Source organism: Argopecten irradians, chromosome 1 (genome assembly GCF_041381155.1).
Source record: "Argopecten irradians isolate NY chromosome 1, Ai_NY, whole genome shotgun sequence".
In the NCBI taxonomy this organism is placed as follows: Eukaryota; Metazoa; Mollusca; class Bivalvia; order Pectinida; family Pectinidae; genus Argopecten; species Argopecten irradians.
Genome location: NC_091134.1, coordinates 62,399,854 through 62,419,156, shown reverse-complemented (window position 1 = coordinate 62,419,156; position 19,303 = coordinate 62,399,854). Strand labels below are relative to the sequence as shown.

Below are 19,303 nucleotides of genomic sequence, written 5' to 3'. Positions count from 1 at the left end.
TTTTTTGCATTGTTTTATTTTAGTAGCGTATTCTTGGTTGCTACATTTTGATTATATAAAGAGTTGTTGTTGATTTAAATCAAATGATTAAAAGTACATTGTACTTTCGTACGAAAAACTAAATTATATAAATATGCGCTATAATCGTTCCTAAACAAGATAATGGTTATTGATTTAAAATGTAGTTACAAAATTTATATACAATTTTATATACAATGTGTTTGTTCCGTGCATACCAAAACAGTGTATAGGAATTTGGCAATCTATGTGAAAAAAAATTATTTTGCTGTTGGCATAATTGATTTCTAATCCCATAATATGTTTATATGTCGCTTTATAATATAATTATAATGTATACATTCACACCTGTGTGACTAACACACCTGTGTATAATTATAATGTATACATCCATTCACAGCTGTGTGACTAACACACCTGTGTATAATTATAATGTATACATCCATTCACAGCTGTGTGACTAACACACCTGTGTATAATTATAATGTATACATTCACAGCTGTGTGACTAACACACCTGTGTATAATTATAATGTATACATCATTCACACTGTGTGACTAACACCTGTGTATAATTATAATGTATACATTCACAGCTGTGTGACTAACACACCTGTGTATAATTATAATGTATACATCCATTCACAGCTGTGTGACTAACACACCTGTGTATAATTATAATGTATACATTCACAGCTGTGTGACTAACACACCTGTGTATAATTATAATGTATACATTCACAGCTGTGTGACTAACACACCTGTGTATAATTATAATGTATACATCCATTCACAGCTGTGTGACTAACACACCTGTGTACAGCTGTAATGACTAACACACCTGTGTATAATTATAATGTATACATTCACAGCTGTGTGACTAACACACCTGTGTATAATTATAATGTATACATTCACAGCTGTGTGACTAACACACCTGTGTATAATTATAATGACACAGCTGTGTGACTAACACACCTGTGTATAATTATAATGTATACATCCATTCACAGCTGTGTGACTAACACACCTGTGTATAATTATAATGTATACATTCACACTGTGTGACTAACACACCTGTGTATAATTATAATGTATACATCCATTCACACTGTGTGACTAACACACCTGTGTATAATTATAATGTATACATCCATTCACAGCTGTGTGACTAACACACCTGTGTATAATTATAATGTATACATCCATTCACAGCTGTGTGACTAACACACCTGTGTATAATTATAATGTATACATCCATTCACAGCTGTGTGACTAGCACACCTGTGTATAATTATAATGTATACATCCATTCACAGCTGTGTGACTAACACACCTGTGTATAATTATAATGTATACATCATTCACAGCTGTGTGACTAACACACCTGTGTATAATTATAATGTATACATCCATTCACAGCTGTGTGACTAACACACCTGTGTATAATTATAATGTATACATCCATTCACAGCTGTGTGACAACACACCTGTGTATAATTATAATGTATACATCCATTCACAGCTGTGTGACTAACACACCTGTGTATAATTATAATGTATACATCCATTCACAGCTGTGTGACTAACACACCTGTGTATAATTATAATGTATACATCCATTCACAGCTGTGTGACTAAGCTGTGTGACTAACACACCTGTGTATAATTATAATGACTAACACACCTGTGTATAATTATAATGTATACATCCATTCACAGCTGTGTGACTAACACACCTGTGTATAATTATAATGTATACATCCATTCACAGCTGTGTGACTAACACACCTGTGTATAATTATAATGTATACATCCATTCACAGCTGTGTGACTAACACACCTGTGTATAATTATAATGTATACATCCATTCACAGCTGTGTGACTAACACACCTGTGTATAATTATAATGTATACATCCATTCACAGCTGTGTGACTAACACACCTGTGTATAATTATAATGTATACATCCATTCACAGCTGTGTGACTAACACACCTGTGTATAATTATAATGTATACATCCATTCACAGCTGTGTGACTAACACACCTGTGTATAATTATAATGTATACATCCATTCACAGCTGTGTGACTAACACACCTGTGTATAATTATAATGTATACATCCATTCACAGCTGTGTGACTAACACACCTGTGTATAATTATAATGTATACATACAGCTGTGTGACTAACACACCTGTGTATAATTATAATGTATACATCCATTCACAGCTGTGTGACTAACACACCTGTGTATAATTATAATGTATACATCCATTCACAGCTGTGTGACTACACACCTGTGTATAATTATAATGTATACATCATCACACTTGTGTAACACACACTGTGTATAATTATAATGTATACATCCATTCACAGCTGTGTGTGACTAACACACCTGTGTATAATTATAATGTATACATCCATTCACAGCTGTGTGACTAACACACCTGTGTATAATTATAATGTATACATCATTCACAGCTGTGTGACAACACACCTGTGTATAATTATAATGTATACATCCATTCACAGCTGTGTGACTAACACACCTGTGTATAATTATAATGTATACATTCATTCACACAGCTGTGTGACTAAAACACCTGTGTATAATTATAATGTACACACCTGGTAATTATAATTATACATTCACACAGCTGTGTGACTAACACACCTGTGTATAATTATAATGTATACATCCATTCACAGCTGTGTGACTACACACCTGTGTATAATTATAATGTATACATCCATTCACAGCTGTGTGACTAACACACCTGTGTATAATTATAATGTATACATCCATTCACAGCTGTGTGACTAACACACCTGTGTATAATTATAATGTATACATCCATTCACAGCTGTGTGACTAACACACCTGTGTATAATTATAATGTATACATCCATTCACAGCTGTGTGACTAACACACCTGTTTAATTATAATGTATACATCTCACTGTATAATTATAATGTATACATTCATTCACAGCTGTGTGACAACACACCTGTGTATAATTATAATGTATACATTCATTCACAGCTGTGTGACTACACACACCTGTGTATAATTATAATGTATACATTCATTCACAGCTGTGTGACTAACACACCTGTGTATAATTATAATGTATACATCCATTCACAGCTGTGTGACTAACACACCTGTGTATAATTATAATGTATACATCCATTCACAGCTGTGTGACTAACACACCTGTGTATTATAATGTATACATCATCACAGCTGTGTGACTAACACACCTGTGTATAATTATAATGTATACATTCATCACAGCTGTGTGACTAACACACCTGTGTATAATTATAATGTATACATTCACATGTGTGGACAAAACTGTGTGATAATATAATGTATACATCCATTCAAGCTGTGTGACTAACACACCTGTGTAAATTATAATGTATACATTCAATCACAGCTGTGTGACTAACACACCTGTGTATAATTATAATGTATACATCCATTCACAGCTGTGTGACTAACACACCTGTGTATAATTATAATGTATACATTCATCACAGCTGTGTGACTAACACACCTGTGTATAATTATAATGTATACATTCACAGCTGTGTGACTAACACACCTGTGTATAATTATAATGTATACATCCATTCACAGCTGTGTGACTAACACACCTGTGTATAATTATAATGTATACATCCATTTACAGCCGTGTGACTAACACACCTGTGTTGTACACAGAGCTAGATCTCTCAAATCGTATTGGAATATTTAATTCATGTGAACATAATAAGTATACTCAGCAGTACCTATAGTTGGTAGTATGCACGGAGATGACGTATCGCTGATGATAGAATGTGTTCAATACAATGCTAAGCAAGTCTTAGGTGTGTCGTATGGTAAGTAATGGTCTTAATTCATTTTGATAGTGAAAATTAACAATATCTACTCCAATCATCAAACTGCCATCCCTCTTCTGTGACCGATTTATTACGTAGAATTGCTTCATCACTCGGTATTTCTGTTTTGAACGCATTCAAGACCCACGCTGACATCCCTGTTGGCGTTTACTTTGGATTCGTGTATATACTCTACTGTTTACTCACCGTGAGAGTAAACCATACAAGTTAAGATCAAATACCCAGTACTATAACACACATTTGTACAAATAAAAAGGGTGTGAATTGAATGATGTTGGTACAGTCCTGGCTTTTGTCCGAACTAATCCTCTGTTTACTCAACACTTTCCAATATAGCCTCGTTCTAACGTGAGCTTTCCAGTGTCTGATTTTGACTCACAAACGACTTTCCAATTTATAGCCATACGTTCTATAGATGTTAAAGACTACTTTACGATTTTAATTTTGTGGGAATGTTTCTGTATCTTTCGCATGTTACATCTATCATTACATTGATTAAAATATGCGCGGGTCGTATTATGTTTTTCCCGCCGTCGTCGCTAATTACGACGGTAGTTGAATATCAAAGACGAAAACAGTTGACCATTTAAAACTATCTTAACGTATAATTTTAGGTCCACGGTTTACATATTAATGTTTTTTAAGAAACCTCTTATTTTGCTCCGGAAAGATGTTTAAGGAGCACACCAGACAATCATTTTCTAGGCACCTACATTTACGGTCTACTGTCACCCTACCAAATGTATGTTGTTTATTGTAAATGCGGTGTTGGGAAGAGGGAATGACGGCCTAATAATGTGCACTATTTTTATATAAATTAACGTCATTTCATAACGTGTGGTAGACAATGCTGTTGGATTATGTTGGTTACGACTTTCAAAATCCGTACAGAAAAATCATTGCAATGCATTCCCAGTTCTTTATCTTTCCACTAATAACTTAGATATCTTGTCTGATTTTCTAAATTGTTGACGGACGATACATTCATTTCTAATTTCTTTTTTTTCAGATTCAGTTGCCAAATTACACGATCAGTGTACTCTCTGTACCCATTTTAGATAAGTATATTCCAACCAATTGGGAGTATGCAGTAAACAATTAAGCTTAAGTCATAGAGCAGACCAACACTAAAGTATATACGATCATAGAATCGTTAAATATTCATCATGTTAAACACAATTGGCACCAGATAAGGACGGGCTATTTTATCTTATCCAATGAATAAGTTTAAACCAAATAGGAAAGATTTTCCGCCCGTCATTAAATACAATTCATTAGCAAGATATAATCGGTAAAGAATGACCGCGAATCCCTTCCGATAAGAGTTTTTATACATTGTTAAGAGTCGTCACACGAGTATATAGGTCTTGTTAAAACACTAATATTGTTGTAAAGAATTCGTACCAATCTTAGTCACCTTAAGACCAATCGTTACACACTATCAAACAACTTTTAAATTCTAAACAAAGATTCTAACCGTCTTAGTCACACTAATTGATGAATCATTAAGCTACATTTTCAGGTGTCTTATATATGTTAAACCTCATTGTAACTAAATATCAATGTTCATCAGCCGTTTAAATATCCGCTGTCCACTGAACGATCGGGAAACTATTTTATATAGACTATGCTTAGTGATTTAGGATCTAGATAAGTAATCGTTATTTACTCAACCCTCGTGATTGTATACATTCACGTGAGAGCTATGGGGATTATATCTACAGATAGGCTCCTCGTGCCCAAAGTCTGTTTGAACTATCAATGGGGACACGTGTGTTTCAGTACTGTAGAGTGCTACTTATTGTTAGGAAGGGATGCGTGTGAGAAAGGTGGCCGTTGTCCTGTGTTCTCGATGTAGGAAAATATTGCACTTGAACCAAAGTACGAGTTGTCCTTCAAAACGACCTAGGGCCATACAGTGCTAGTTTATCTGTGTGTTAGTAAATCCAGGCAGAGTTAAGTGATGTTGTAAACCAGTCTGGCATTCTTAAATGTCAATGAATAAAATATATGCTAGCTCACATAGCTGAATGGTCTGAAAAGCACATAAGACTCAGATATCCTTCTGTTGCATTGACACTATCACTTGGAACATTACATAATATCACCATATACCAAACATGTTGATCGAATTATAAATCGAGTTTCAATAAATAAACACACCGCATGCCACCAACTACGTTAGTCAATGATATTCAATACGAAACCTCTCCTTATTGATATTTGAGGAAGGAGACTGCAACCAGAATCATATATAAGTCATCTGACACATAATTCCCCATAAATGTAATACAAAATCTCCCCACACGTCCACCAATCAGAAGACATGAATTCGTCATATTTTGATAGCGCATATCATCAAAATTTTAAAACTATTGTTCTGGACTTACACAAGTCTCATATTTTATACAATTATGATTGCTATATATTGTCTATATCAGCTTATTATTATCCTAAATTCTTTCATTATTGTCAAAGACAAAACTTTTCACAAAATTCTTAAACAAAGAACACCTTTCATCCCTTATAAGCCTGACTAGTTGAACTTTATATAGAGTATTTTCCTGGTCAGACATGTTACCTTCGGGAAAAACTGGACGTCAATGAGGTGTGAAACCCGGGAAATAAACAAGAAACAGACCTTTTATTGTATAAAAAGTTTGACATTGTTTACCTCCTATAAACAGACAATGACATCTAAGAATAGGGCTATTGTGTTAAAGAATGACAAACTATTAAAAACGTCAATGTTTTAGGGTGTGTTTTACTTCACAGGAAGTTCATCATATTAAATAGCCAGTGATAGGATGTCGTTCCCCTTTACCATCCCCATAATTATGCCATATTCATATAATTTCATTTAGCTTATATAATATCCTTCTTTTAAGGAAATTTTGCACTCGCATCTCCTTTAAAGACAACACCTACTATCATACAGATAAACCCATAATCCTACCTACAAAGAAGTTGAACCAGAAAAGAAAGTACCCACAACGAAACACAACGAGGTTAATCAGGACTTATTAAGAACCAGGTGTTTCATAAGAGAAAACACGTTCTGCATCATAAAAATCAGCTATCATATATAGCCTAAAGCCTGTTTTAAGAAATCGGTGCTTTGTGTGGCCAATCCAGATATGACCTAGTATACCGAATGGCGTTGGTGATGTAGAGAAGACTCATTCAAGTAATACTATAGCTTCAAAGCAATATGTGAGATCGCCATACCAATAATTGACATCTTTTATTCATAAAATGTTTGGAGAGCATAGCAGGTTTACACACATTTGTAAAGGCTTGTTTCATTATGGAAAGACGTCTCTAAGACATGTTTTATAATAGGACACACTGAAGTTCCTGTATGTGACAGTTAACACCTAAAAACCAACAGAACATTTCAAGGCCTACAGCACAAAACTCGGATACCTCAATCAATAAGCCAATGATATTCGGCTGTCATAATGGAATCCATACAGACTCGTCCATTTCAACTGCTGTAGTTTAAGTTGGTTCGGATAGAAGAAACAAACAATTTTTTACAAATTTTACAAACGTAAACAAGATATACGAGCTAATCAGAGTATGTACCATATACAAAACGGTTCAACCGTCAAAGACGTGTGATGGTATCGCGAAAGGAGGCAAGCTCAGACGAAACTCCACAGAAGTCTTTTTATACCTCATAAAGTTGCACTAATGAAACAATGATCAAAACCATGGTCAGACCTTCAGATATCTGTCAATGTTGCTCTAAGTAGATCTGATAGGAAACAACCAAAACAAAATGGATCAAGTTAAGTCGAATCAATGTGAGAGGTTGGACACATGGAACTAAAAACAGTAAGGTAAGTATGGTTTCAAATCTGCATTTGCACCTTCCAACTTCTATTTATAAAAATAGTTCTGGGACCCCAAAAATGTATAAACGAAATGGGTTTATTATTTATGGTAACCATAAATGCTTGTCTTTTATATTGAAACAGTAACAAAGAAACATCACAGGGTTGAAATGCTTTCTAATTCGTGAGGATGTCTAGAATATAGCTGAGAAAAACATCACAAACTCAGACGTATTGGTAGGTGAAGTGGATATAACGGAGAAATAAGATAATATAGGCATTTCCAAACGGACGTTCTACAACATACTCCTCAGGTTGAATGAATAAGTGTGTAATGGTTACAAAGCACACCCAGATAATAAGTTTGTGACATTTTTATGACGATTGCTGCTTATTTGTAGGTCGCTAATTAAAGCAGATCTGATGAAGATAGAACTCGTTACCAAAACGTCACAATTAATTGTGTTGAATAACCGTTTACACATTCATCTCAAGAGACATTTGCTGTTTAACATGAAGGCAATCTGATTAAAACACAGATCCTTATAACCACTCCGTTCAATAGAAGAGAGGATCTGTATTTTAATCAGATTGACATGAGGGGAGGCTTTTTCCATGAAGATCTTTATAAAGAGTTGTTACACAAAACGGTTATTCTCCATATCCCAGACGTTACTATCATTGTCATAGATATAATAATAATGGCAGACACCCCAGGTTATCATGGATTTCAATGTACTCAAAGGTAATGCAGGGATTCAAAATGGTCTGGTGAGGATTTTCTCTATTTTGAAAATTATTTAGGTTTTTTGCTTTGTCTATGTTCAGAACAGCCACTCAGAAATTCGATGACTGCTACCACTTTCCTTCTAAAATACATGTACTGGTTTTGTACGACAGCGAAAGTAGGATAGTCTGGTAACTGTTGGACTTACGACTTATAGGTAATAGATGTATTATTATGTCACTAAACACAACAAAGGCGTCAAAATGGCTGAACAACAATGTATATTTATTTGGAATGTCAGTTCAAAGAAAAATATATATTTTTGTATAACCAGCAATAAAACATACAACCGGATCTTCCACAATGGAATGGACTTTATTTGGTATATCTACAACACTAACACCAGTGAACATCTCATGGATAAGAAATCACCACTAGAGACAGAGAGGATACAGATCCAGTAACCCAGTACTGGGAAAGAATGTGAGTTTAACTCCTATCTAAACTCATCAATATCTAAACTGTAGAATAACAAAAGCTGACCTACACTGCAGAGTAAAGAATAAATTAGTACATTATCACAGATAAGAAATTTCCTATATATATGAATGTTTTTGAAATTGTAATAGGAATAATAGGTATGCTTTACATAAAGAATTATCTCCCTTTTCCTCCTAATCCTACAATTATTGTATAGTATTGGCTAAGATTACTAAACAAAATGCTATATTTTGCGTGATTCTTAATTCTTAAACCTAAGTTAATTGTAATATATCATGACTTAGCTATGTATTTTTGTCAAATATCGTATTCACAGCTAAACCCATTGAATGATAATATCACCTGTTAGCAACAGTTGAATGAGTCAACCGATTACCGAAATGCTGGGCATTATGCGGAAGTCTTCAACAAAATAATTAAGCAACAGCATAATTTATTTGAAACAACATATGGATGAACAGACCCTATAACAATATGTAATTGGGTGATTGCAGGAGAGTGACAAAAATAAATCAATATATAAAAGACAAAATAAATACATCATATACGCAAATAGAAAACAAAACAATAAAAACTTTAATAATATTGAAACAAAAATAATAACAAAAAATATTTTAATAAAAACAATCATCTGTGACCCCTAAACCAATCTATACTTTGTGTCCGAGTACATTTAATATGTCTAAGTCTAGATATATGTGTATGACTTAAATTTCATGAAAGTTATCCCTTATGTTCATTGACTATTACCATTTCATTGACTATTACCATTTTATGAAAGTTATCCCTTATGTTCATTGACTATTACCATTTCATTGACTATTACCATTTTAAAGAATTATGTTCTCTTGTGATGCGAGAAGATTTCGATTGCTCGTTACTTGTTTGCATGACAAAATGACTTTTTTCACAAATTAAGTGTCTCCACGAACGAACAGATGACGTAATAATCAAGAGCAATAATAAGAGCAATCTAGAACAGCTATTATTATTGGTGACTTGTCTAAACGTAAGATACAAGTATTTCATAACAACAACAATGGATAATAGAGTATGGGGATATTTCAATTAATGTTTTGTATACTGAATAGGTGGTGTGACAAATTTGCCGAAGAACAAAGAAAAGTCCTATAAAATAAACACATGCTTAACATTATGCACTTTATTGATACTCATGTAACCTATGATCTACATGACCTGGGCCCGATTTCTTGAAACAAAACTTAAGTCAAAAACTGACTGAAGTCAAACATTTTTATATAAGTTACTTAAGGTACGTTTAGATGATTACCTTATGGCAACTAAATAGGGATTTCCATTATAATGATCGCCAAGCATAGATGTGTAGATTCTGAAGTGCAATATAGTATATATAGTAACAAAGTTGAGATTATTATGAAAAACAGCATTGCAATATTTAACTTTACTTTTAATAATAACATCATAAAGAACAAATTTGTTTTGCTGACTGTTATAAAATCCGAACCTGTCGACAAAAAACAAATAATAGAGAACAAAACCTAATAAATAATAAATATACATATACACAGATCTGTTGTAAACATAGACATTAAATATAAATATAATCAACAATACACACACAGATCAAATAAACAAACAATGTATCTAAAACAACGTAAATGTAACTAATCAGCTGATTGTGACCACATGAAGACTTACTCTGAAGTAAGTCTGGGTGGGGAACTAAATAAATACAAAATAATAGTACAGGATAACTCCATCATCCTAAAAAATTAAACATAAATTATAATGATCCTTCTCAAATGTCTTTTCCAAGCATACGAGGTTGTCAAAACTATGAACCTAACCATGATCAAACTGAATGTGTTCATATTAAAATGGAAGGGACATACTTGATATATGTAGATGTACATGTAATTACTAATAAACAACATATTAAACTCTTCAAAAGACATATGAACCTGTTCTAAAAATCAGAACAACCTTTATACTGTATATATCTGTAGATATTACCACTTGAAATCCTAAAATTGCATTAAGAATTTAAATGGTTTTTCAAATTCTTATAAGTGTACCTAGCTCTTGGTTCTTAAAACAAGAGGGCACCTTGGGAATTATGGATACAGGGAAACTAAAATATGTGTATCCAGTTACTGTATCTGTGAAAACATAGTCATTAGTAGATCGTGGAAGACCCACAGGTGATCACACTTCACTACTACTACACTACACATAGTGATAAGTAGAGTGCGATCTCCCGTGGGTTTCCGACGATGCGACTTTTTTTGTCACCTTTGGGAGAGGTATAACATTTGGTGACTATAATGAGACAATTGATAGACATTTCCCAGTGGCAAAGAAAAAGTCAAATGACATTACAATATTGCACTTATCATTAACATGTACACATATAGAGGTCTGTCCCTACGCAAATGTACTATAACAATGATTTAAGGTTATCATTAGCACCAAATAAATTGGCAGGTGTTAAGTTGATGAGAATATACTCTCCAATACCTAAGTCCCATCCGCTGGTGATTTTGTTTTTACCTCAGATTGGATTAGGGCAGGAGGTATTTCTTCGTTAAATAACATTTCAGGTACCTATCTATTCAACAGATACACAAACTTACATATCGGCAGGAGCATATTTGCAGAGTATGTGGTATTTCTGAATGATGCACTAAAGGCATTATCTACATTAACACAATCACAAACTTCATGTTTTCCTATACTGTTCTTGTACAGGGGTGGGGTGTGTGTGGGATGAGGCTGTATTCAAGTTAACTTCTGAAACAAATTACATTCAGGAACATATTATAGTGTATAATAATAAGATGTTTAACATCACACATTATACTGTATGACAGTAACTCAAGAGTTTACAAAATTTTGGCAACAGTTTAAGGGTTATGACATTGCACGGAGAACACATTACAGTACTGAACCACTGAAGGCAAGTGGATCAAAATACACTCTCAAGTAATAAATCCTGCAGTGAAATTAAAATGACATTAAATAAAAAAAAAGTTATCTCCAAAACTTTTATGTGTTACTATGGAAATTATCTCAATGAATTATTTAAAGAAGATCCACCGCCGACAGAGCATAAATGATAGTCATCATTTGAACAATAATAGGTGTTTAATCGTGTATATATATGGCTAATTAACACAAAAAATAATATAAAATAATTTATTTCGCCTTTGGTGCATGCACAATCAGTACTTCATTCCATATAGGATATAGTGTCACAGAAATTTTTCGGGATGCAATTAATTATTTTTCATATTTTTAACTTGAAGTAAAATTAGAAGCTCAAACTTTTCAATGGTGGTAATGATGTAAAGTAAGTGACTTTTGTAACTGAAGAAAAATACTACATCGTCTGCTCCTAATTTTGATAGTGAAAATATACCAATTGTCAGCGGTGGAGAATCTTTAATGAATCATAAATTCATTCTCCACAATAGACTCAATCTGATTGAAGCCTGATATAATGTAAGGAGAAAAAGATTTGTCATTAATAATGCGGAACCTGTCAAATACATAAACTGTAATAAAACTGAAATTATTTGATTTCTTCTTTAAATTATCCATATTTCACTTATATTAAGAAATAAAATTTTGATTTTTAAAATGTTCACTAAGTCATTTAAATGTATATGCTTTTCAGACATTTCCCAAACTTACTAAAAATGTTCTGTTCTGACATTTAAAATCATTATCAATCATACAAATAAAATGATGTTTTTCTGACAAATTGTATTAAAAAATCAATACACATAGTTTCAAAGACTTCCCTCTTAATTGACATTTTCTCCTAATACCTTGATTGTGTACCACATTATAATATATTAAAGTTTTAATTCAAAATAGCCAAATGATCTGAATCTGTGTTTATTCATTTGACAGCTGTGTTATAAAGCAATGGCTATCATCAATCCATATTGAGTATAACACAGAATATATATTCTCTGATCAGAATCTTCCCATATCAAACTTTGAGTTCAGTAAAGCATATTTCTCTTAATTGTATTTACACAAATTTTTCAAGACTGGTTATGCAAGATGCTTCATTATGAGTGCTCCGCTATTAGAAGTTCTCAGAACAACCACACTTTATCCAATAATTAAGACAGTGCTTGCATATATTAGCTTCATGTCCATACACTATCCCAGAAAAAGTTTTTAAAATTGACTACCACTGGCAAGAAACCTATCACCATAGACTATATGTTGATATGAGGTTCACTAACGTACCTGACTTCACTAGGACTAGCATATAACTATACAACTTGTTAGACAAGCCATAACTCATATTATCTAAGGGATAACTAGTTCATCAGTATTTATCGGGCTATTTATAGAAATGGGGTTTTTCCAAGTTTTCTTATAAATAAAGATATTTCATATGAGCTTAATAACTAGATTTGAACGATAAATATTGCACTGTTGACAATCTAAAACATTGTTGTTACCATGGAAATGAATTACTTTTATTGTTCACCATTGGATATATTTTTTAATCATGATCACTGTCACCATATAGCAACGAGGAATACATTTCATATTGTCCACTACTTAACAATATTGTTATCATGACCACAGCTACTCTAAAGGTATGAGATGGGGAATAAATGGGAGAACCGTTACTATGGAGAGGAGGGCATGAGTTGGAGAATAGCCCCGATCCTGTGAGTCCACTGTCCAAGTGCCTCCTTGAGTCGGGGGTCCTGTGCGTGACACACTAGCTGGTTGGCACAGTTGTAGATAGCGGGCAGTAAAGCTTCAAACTTTTGGTCTGACAACTGTTGGTACAGTCCGAGGATTGTACACAGTAACTCTGTCAGGGACTGGGCTCGGGCCTCGCTGTCCTGTAATGTTACAAATGACACAATGTACCATAGATAAAAACCATTAGTACTTGTTTTATATCGTAATATTCTTTGTCTTATTACTGAAATCATAGTCAATATTTGAACAAATCATGTCTTCTGTTCCAATTATTTTTAATAAGAGGAACCAGTTACATTACTGGTACCTTGATGCAGATATTTGAATACATGAGAAACATTCCTTTATTTTACTATTTCTGATTTTTAGGCCAAAGCCTCTATTACATGGCACTGAGAATAGTTATTGACGACCCAGCTACAAGTCATGTGTTATCTTTGACATCAATGGAAAAGTTATGACCTGAACAAAAACGATCAAAATACATTTTACCTCTTCATTATTTGATTTAGAAGGTCACAAGGACCTTGTCAAGGCACTTTCCACAGAAATTATTGACTGTACAAAAATGATAAAAGCAGAATCAGAAAGACATATAATAGTACATGTACTAAATGTCTCCCTTTATTTGGACTTAGGAGAACACAACAATAATTCTCCATTATATCAACTAAGAGCCATGGTAAAGGTATCTGTAAATTAAGCAATTTGAGAATATTAAATACTTTAATACAAACCTTCATTAAAGATGTTTTCTGTTGTTTCTCAATCACTTCATCCACAACTTCCTTCTTCAGCTGAGGGGCGATGTTTTTCTTCTGTTTTGTAAGTTTGACAAATGCTGGCATTGCGTGGTGGTGTTTACGTTTTTTATACTCGGTCATAAGAGTCTTAATAAGTGTGTCTGTAGCCAGGGTGTATACTCGACTATCGTGTTCCTCCCTCAACTCTCGCTTACTTTTACCCATCATACCTTTCACTTCCAGTTGCGGTGATTCACATGTTTCCTCAGTAATACTAACGACATCCTCAAATCCCTGGCTTAATGGTTCTTCTGAAAACACATGAAAATAAATCTGTTTGCTATGAAAAAGGAACTTCTCAAGTAAGGCTTTTGTTAATAGAACATGTCAAATAATTCAAGTATCAGTAATGATAAGTGACCAAGGCTAGAACAAGAGCCCAACACTTTTTTGGTAAAATTTGTAGAATAATAGTTTCAATCATTTTATTCCTAATTAACATACACATCAAATTGTATTTAGAATGGAAATCTAGACATAACATAATCTAATCGGTGCTATGAGTGATATGAAAATGCATTTCACTTTTATAAAAATGTACATACAGGTGATATTCAAATAATTGATTACCTTGGAGAGCGACAGCTTCCGTTGCCATAACGCCCTGTAGCTGTATGACAGTCTCTGTATCCAGTTCCTTTTGCCTGTCCTTGCTGTGGACAATATCAGTGATACTGTCTGGTTGGGCTATCAGGAAGAAAAGTTCTCGCTCTGCCATCTGGTCTGCCTTCTCTATGTATTCGTCTGACAACATATTGACGTACATCTGACACAGGTCGTTACATACACACCACAGCAGTTGTATAAACATCACTTTATTATCACCCATCCCAGCCTTGTCCAACTGGTGGGAGCTTAGTGCTTGACTGATGTCCAGTTTGGCTACATCTGGACCGGTCAAGCAAGTCCGTGTTTCTGGTCGTGATAGATCGTTAAAACAAGCACAGATCTGTAGTAATGTGTTCATGTAGAAGATCATGCTGGCCCCGGCCTGTTTATACAGATTCACAGCTACCTCTGTCCGAGCCACTTTCTGAATAAGGAACTTCAAACCGGGACGTGAATCAAATTCTCCAGCCAGTTTGTTGGAGCACCACAAACACTTCAATAACATCAGTATATTACGAGTGGACATCATTGGAACCATACCTTTATAAAAACAGAAATTAATTTGATAATTTTTTAAGATGGTTGCCAAATTTCCTTTTAAAAGAAATTTTGACTAACCTAGAGAATATATGATATAATGCCTTCGCATTCATAGGACTTACTAATATAGCACCATAGAGTAACTAAATCTATTGAAGATTTTGTGATTATGGGTACAATTTTCAGTTAGTAGCCCATAAGGATGCTACCAGTTAAATTTTGTTGAAATCCGACCAGCGGTTATGGAGAAGAAGTTGATTGTTGACGGACGGCGGACGCCGGACGCTGCGGTATCCCATAAGCTCACCTCGGTCCTTTGGACCAGGTGAGCTAAAAATGTGAGAAGCTGAGATTTTAGATAGCATAATGCACCCTCTTAAAATCAATATTCTTTTGAAGTCTGTCACATTAAAAAGTTATTTCAATTTGTAATACTACACTTAAATTACAAATACATTCCTAATGTTTAAACTAGAACACTGACACATCAGAAAGGGCACAGCTCAATGTGCCTTACGATTAGAAAATATCTTGACAATGAAATGTACAGCAGTTGAAGATATGGCTTATAATGACTGAGGACAGTATAATACAAGAGATCCCAGGGATCTAAGCACCTACCAAATAATGATCTATGTCTGACAATGGAAACAGTGATCTTTTCTCTGCTTTTCAAACTTTTAATATCAAAATCTAAATCATTTCAGGATGAAGTTACCTAGTTTGTTGGTAGCATCTTCCTCAGAGTTTGCTACCTTCTGGTCCTGTCGCTCAGAGGAATTACTGGGCTGTGGATGGTGGGCAGGATTTAACAGGACACTGCCTACAGTCTGTAACAGTAGCTGGTGAGACAGGAGTCCGACGACCACGCCACGGAAAGGTATCCTGTAACGTAAGAAATTTTAATATAAAATGTGGTATACAACTTTGCCACAGCACAATATCTTATAAAGTCTATGTTTAATAAGAAAATGACAACCTTCCCACAGAATGTTATCATGTAAAATCAAAACTTTTGTAACAAGCCAATGTTTAATACAAACCACAATTAAAACTAGAAAGGTAACATATTAGGTATATTCAAATAGCAAACTGGCAAACTGACTGGCCACCATGCAAACTGACTAACTACCAATCAACGGAACCACCTAATAGACTGGCCATCACACGTACGCTTATTGTAATGGCGCTGTAAAATCAGTGATGAGAGTTACCTTGCTATTATATCATCAGGATTGAGGCTGTTCTCCTGACCAGGAGGATAAAGTAGGAACACAAATGATTTGTCCTCGTCCATCTCATTTATCAGCGCTGTATCTCCCGATACCTGGCTATCCAGTAGAAAGACCTGGGGAGGCACAATAGGACTTCTAATTATGATGATAGTTATTTAAGATAGATTAATTTGACATCGTTTATGATGCATGCAGTTTTCATTCTTGTCTAATATACCTAAGTAGCATCAAACAAACATTTTTTTCATTCTTGTCTAATATACCTAAGTAGCATCAAACAAACATTTATGGTAATTCCTGTTGTCCATGATAAGACAATGAAATAGCAGGCACAGATACTATAAAGTAATGTGTAATGTGTAATTTGCAAATACACTTATAAATTTTTTTATTAATTGAAGATAGATTTCTACATTTACTTTCCATGCCAAGATATTTTTCTGACCTGATGTGCCAGGTGCTGTAGACGTTTACATTCAGCAGATGAACTGTCCCTCCTCATGGCGACCTTCACTTGACCTCTATCACCATAGAAATTTTCCGAGTTCACCTCAAACAGTATCATAAGTTGGCGGAGGTGGAAGGTGGTGACATCCAGGGCCCTCTGCATGGCTGTAGCACTGATCTGCCACATGTTCTCCGTGAACGAATCTCCGCCACTCAGCAGCATATGTCTGGTGAGGGGAAGGACATATCTTCAGGATTATTGTTACAGTAAAATCTTAGAGCAGGAAGTCATAGCTTCCACACATTAAGTTTCACCACATCTCGTCAACAGATCTTTATACAACTTTGATCAGTTATTTGTCACATTAGGCAGGTGGTTATTATGTACAATATATGGAGTCTAAAAACCTGTTGTCATAGTCAGGCTGTGGTTATATACAGGCAGTCTTTAAGTCAAAGTGTTCTGTAGGTCCCCAATCAATCTTTTCTGAATACAATCTTGTAACTAAACTTGATATCAGATTATTAAAGTTTTACCATTATTCTGCGAACTATTCTATTATAAAAATAGATATCCTAAGCTACCTAAGATTCATAGAGAAGTGAAATCTACTCGCAGTGTGATTTTAGATAGTCAGCATTATATCATTATAATTTACATTAACCTATCACAATGTAGGATTTCTTCCTTGTACCAAGTACTGTACCTATTTTACTGAATAATCCCTTTTATCCTGCAACTGTCCCACATACTGACCGATAACTACTGCCGGATAAACTTGTGCTTTATCCGTCAATACGATATGCTTTATCCGTCAATACGATCACGTGAATCTGTTCCATATCTGACGGCACCTTTTCTAACTTGACCCAGAACTTGAACCTTCCGGTGAATGAAAAGTCATTCAGTCCCGCTAAAACGTGACGTCATTCAGTCCCGCTAAAACGTCACATTCACCGAAATGACGTCATTTTTACGATATCGAAAATCTCGTATGGCGGTGCCGTCTTTTTCTTGGCTCATGACAAAGGTATGTATTGTTAAGTAATTCTTTAATGGGTATTTATTGTTATTTGAGTATTTTCATTTCCTTTCAGTGATATATCACACTGAATAGAATTATGGTGACTGTTTGTGAATGCACTTATTTATTTCCCACGGCAGTAAAAAGGAATGCACTCTCATTCGGTTAAGTGAATGAATCTTTACCTCCGCATCAAAGAATCGTCTCGCTTCGAGCGAAACAAAGTAAGGAACTGTCAATTTGCTTTCGTTTTGAATGCCATGATGGTTGCAGGATAAACAGAATACACGGTTAGTATCTTACAATACAAGGTTTATTTTGGTGCTCGACACGGAAAACCGAGATGACTAGGCAAAGCCTCGTCATCTCGGCTTTCCTAAGTCTCGCACCAAAATAAACCTTGTATTGTAAGATACTAACCGTGTATTCTCTATTTATGAATCTGAAATCAGAACAGATCTTATCATGTTTCAAATCAAGAACAGCGAGATATAACCTCCACAGGGATAGCTTCTATCATATTCCGACTTTATACAAGAACAGCCGCCGAGATATAACCTCCACAGGCTGAGCTATACACTCTATCATGATTCCTACCTTTATACAAGAACAGCCAAGCCGAGATATAACCTCCACAGGCTGGGCTATACACTCTATCATGGCTTCCTACCTTATACAAGAACAGCTGAGCCGATATAAACCTCCACAGCTGGCTATACACTCTATCATGGCTTCCTACCTTATACAAGAACAGCCAAGCCGAGATATAACCTCCACAGGCTGGGCTATACACTCTATCATGGCTTCCTACCTTATACAAGAACAGCTGAGCCAGATATAACCTCCACAGGCTGGCTATACACTCTATCATGGCTTCCTACCTTATACAAGAACAGCTGAGCCAGATATAACCTCCACAG

General features: G+C 34.7%; 1 protein-coding gene across 2 annotated transcripts in view; it reads right to left on the bottom strand.

Annotated features, from left to right (window-relative positions):
* Window positions 1-9,780: 9,780 nt before the first annotated feature.
* LOC138336941 (brefeldin A-inhibited guanine nucleotide-exchange protein 3-like) overlaps window positions 9,781-19,303 on the bottom strand; it is a 34,542-nt gene continuing 25,019 nt past the window's right edge. For both annotated transcript variants that reach the window (XM_069286579.1, XM_069286587.1), the window contains 6 exons: window positions 17,357-17,585; window positions 16,891-17,024; window positions 16,395-16,561; window positions 15,098-15,676; window positions 14,462-14,778; window positions 9,781-13,864 (listed from right to left, as the gene is read on the bottom strand). In XM_069286579.1, the coding sequence (XP_069142680.1) occupies window positions 13,643-13,864; window positions 14,462-14,778; window positions 15,098-15,676; window positions 16,395-16,561; window positions 16,891-17,024; window positions 17,357-17,585 (1,648 nt within the window). In that variant the 3' untranslated portion in view covers window positions 9,781-13,642. The remainder of the gene's footprint in view (window positions 13,865-14,461; window positions 14,779-15,097; window positions 15,677-16,394; window positions 16,562-16,890; window positions 17,025-17,356; window positions 17,586-19,303) is intronic.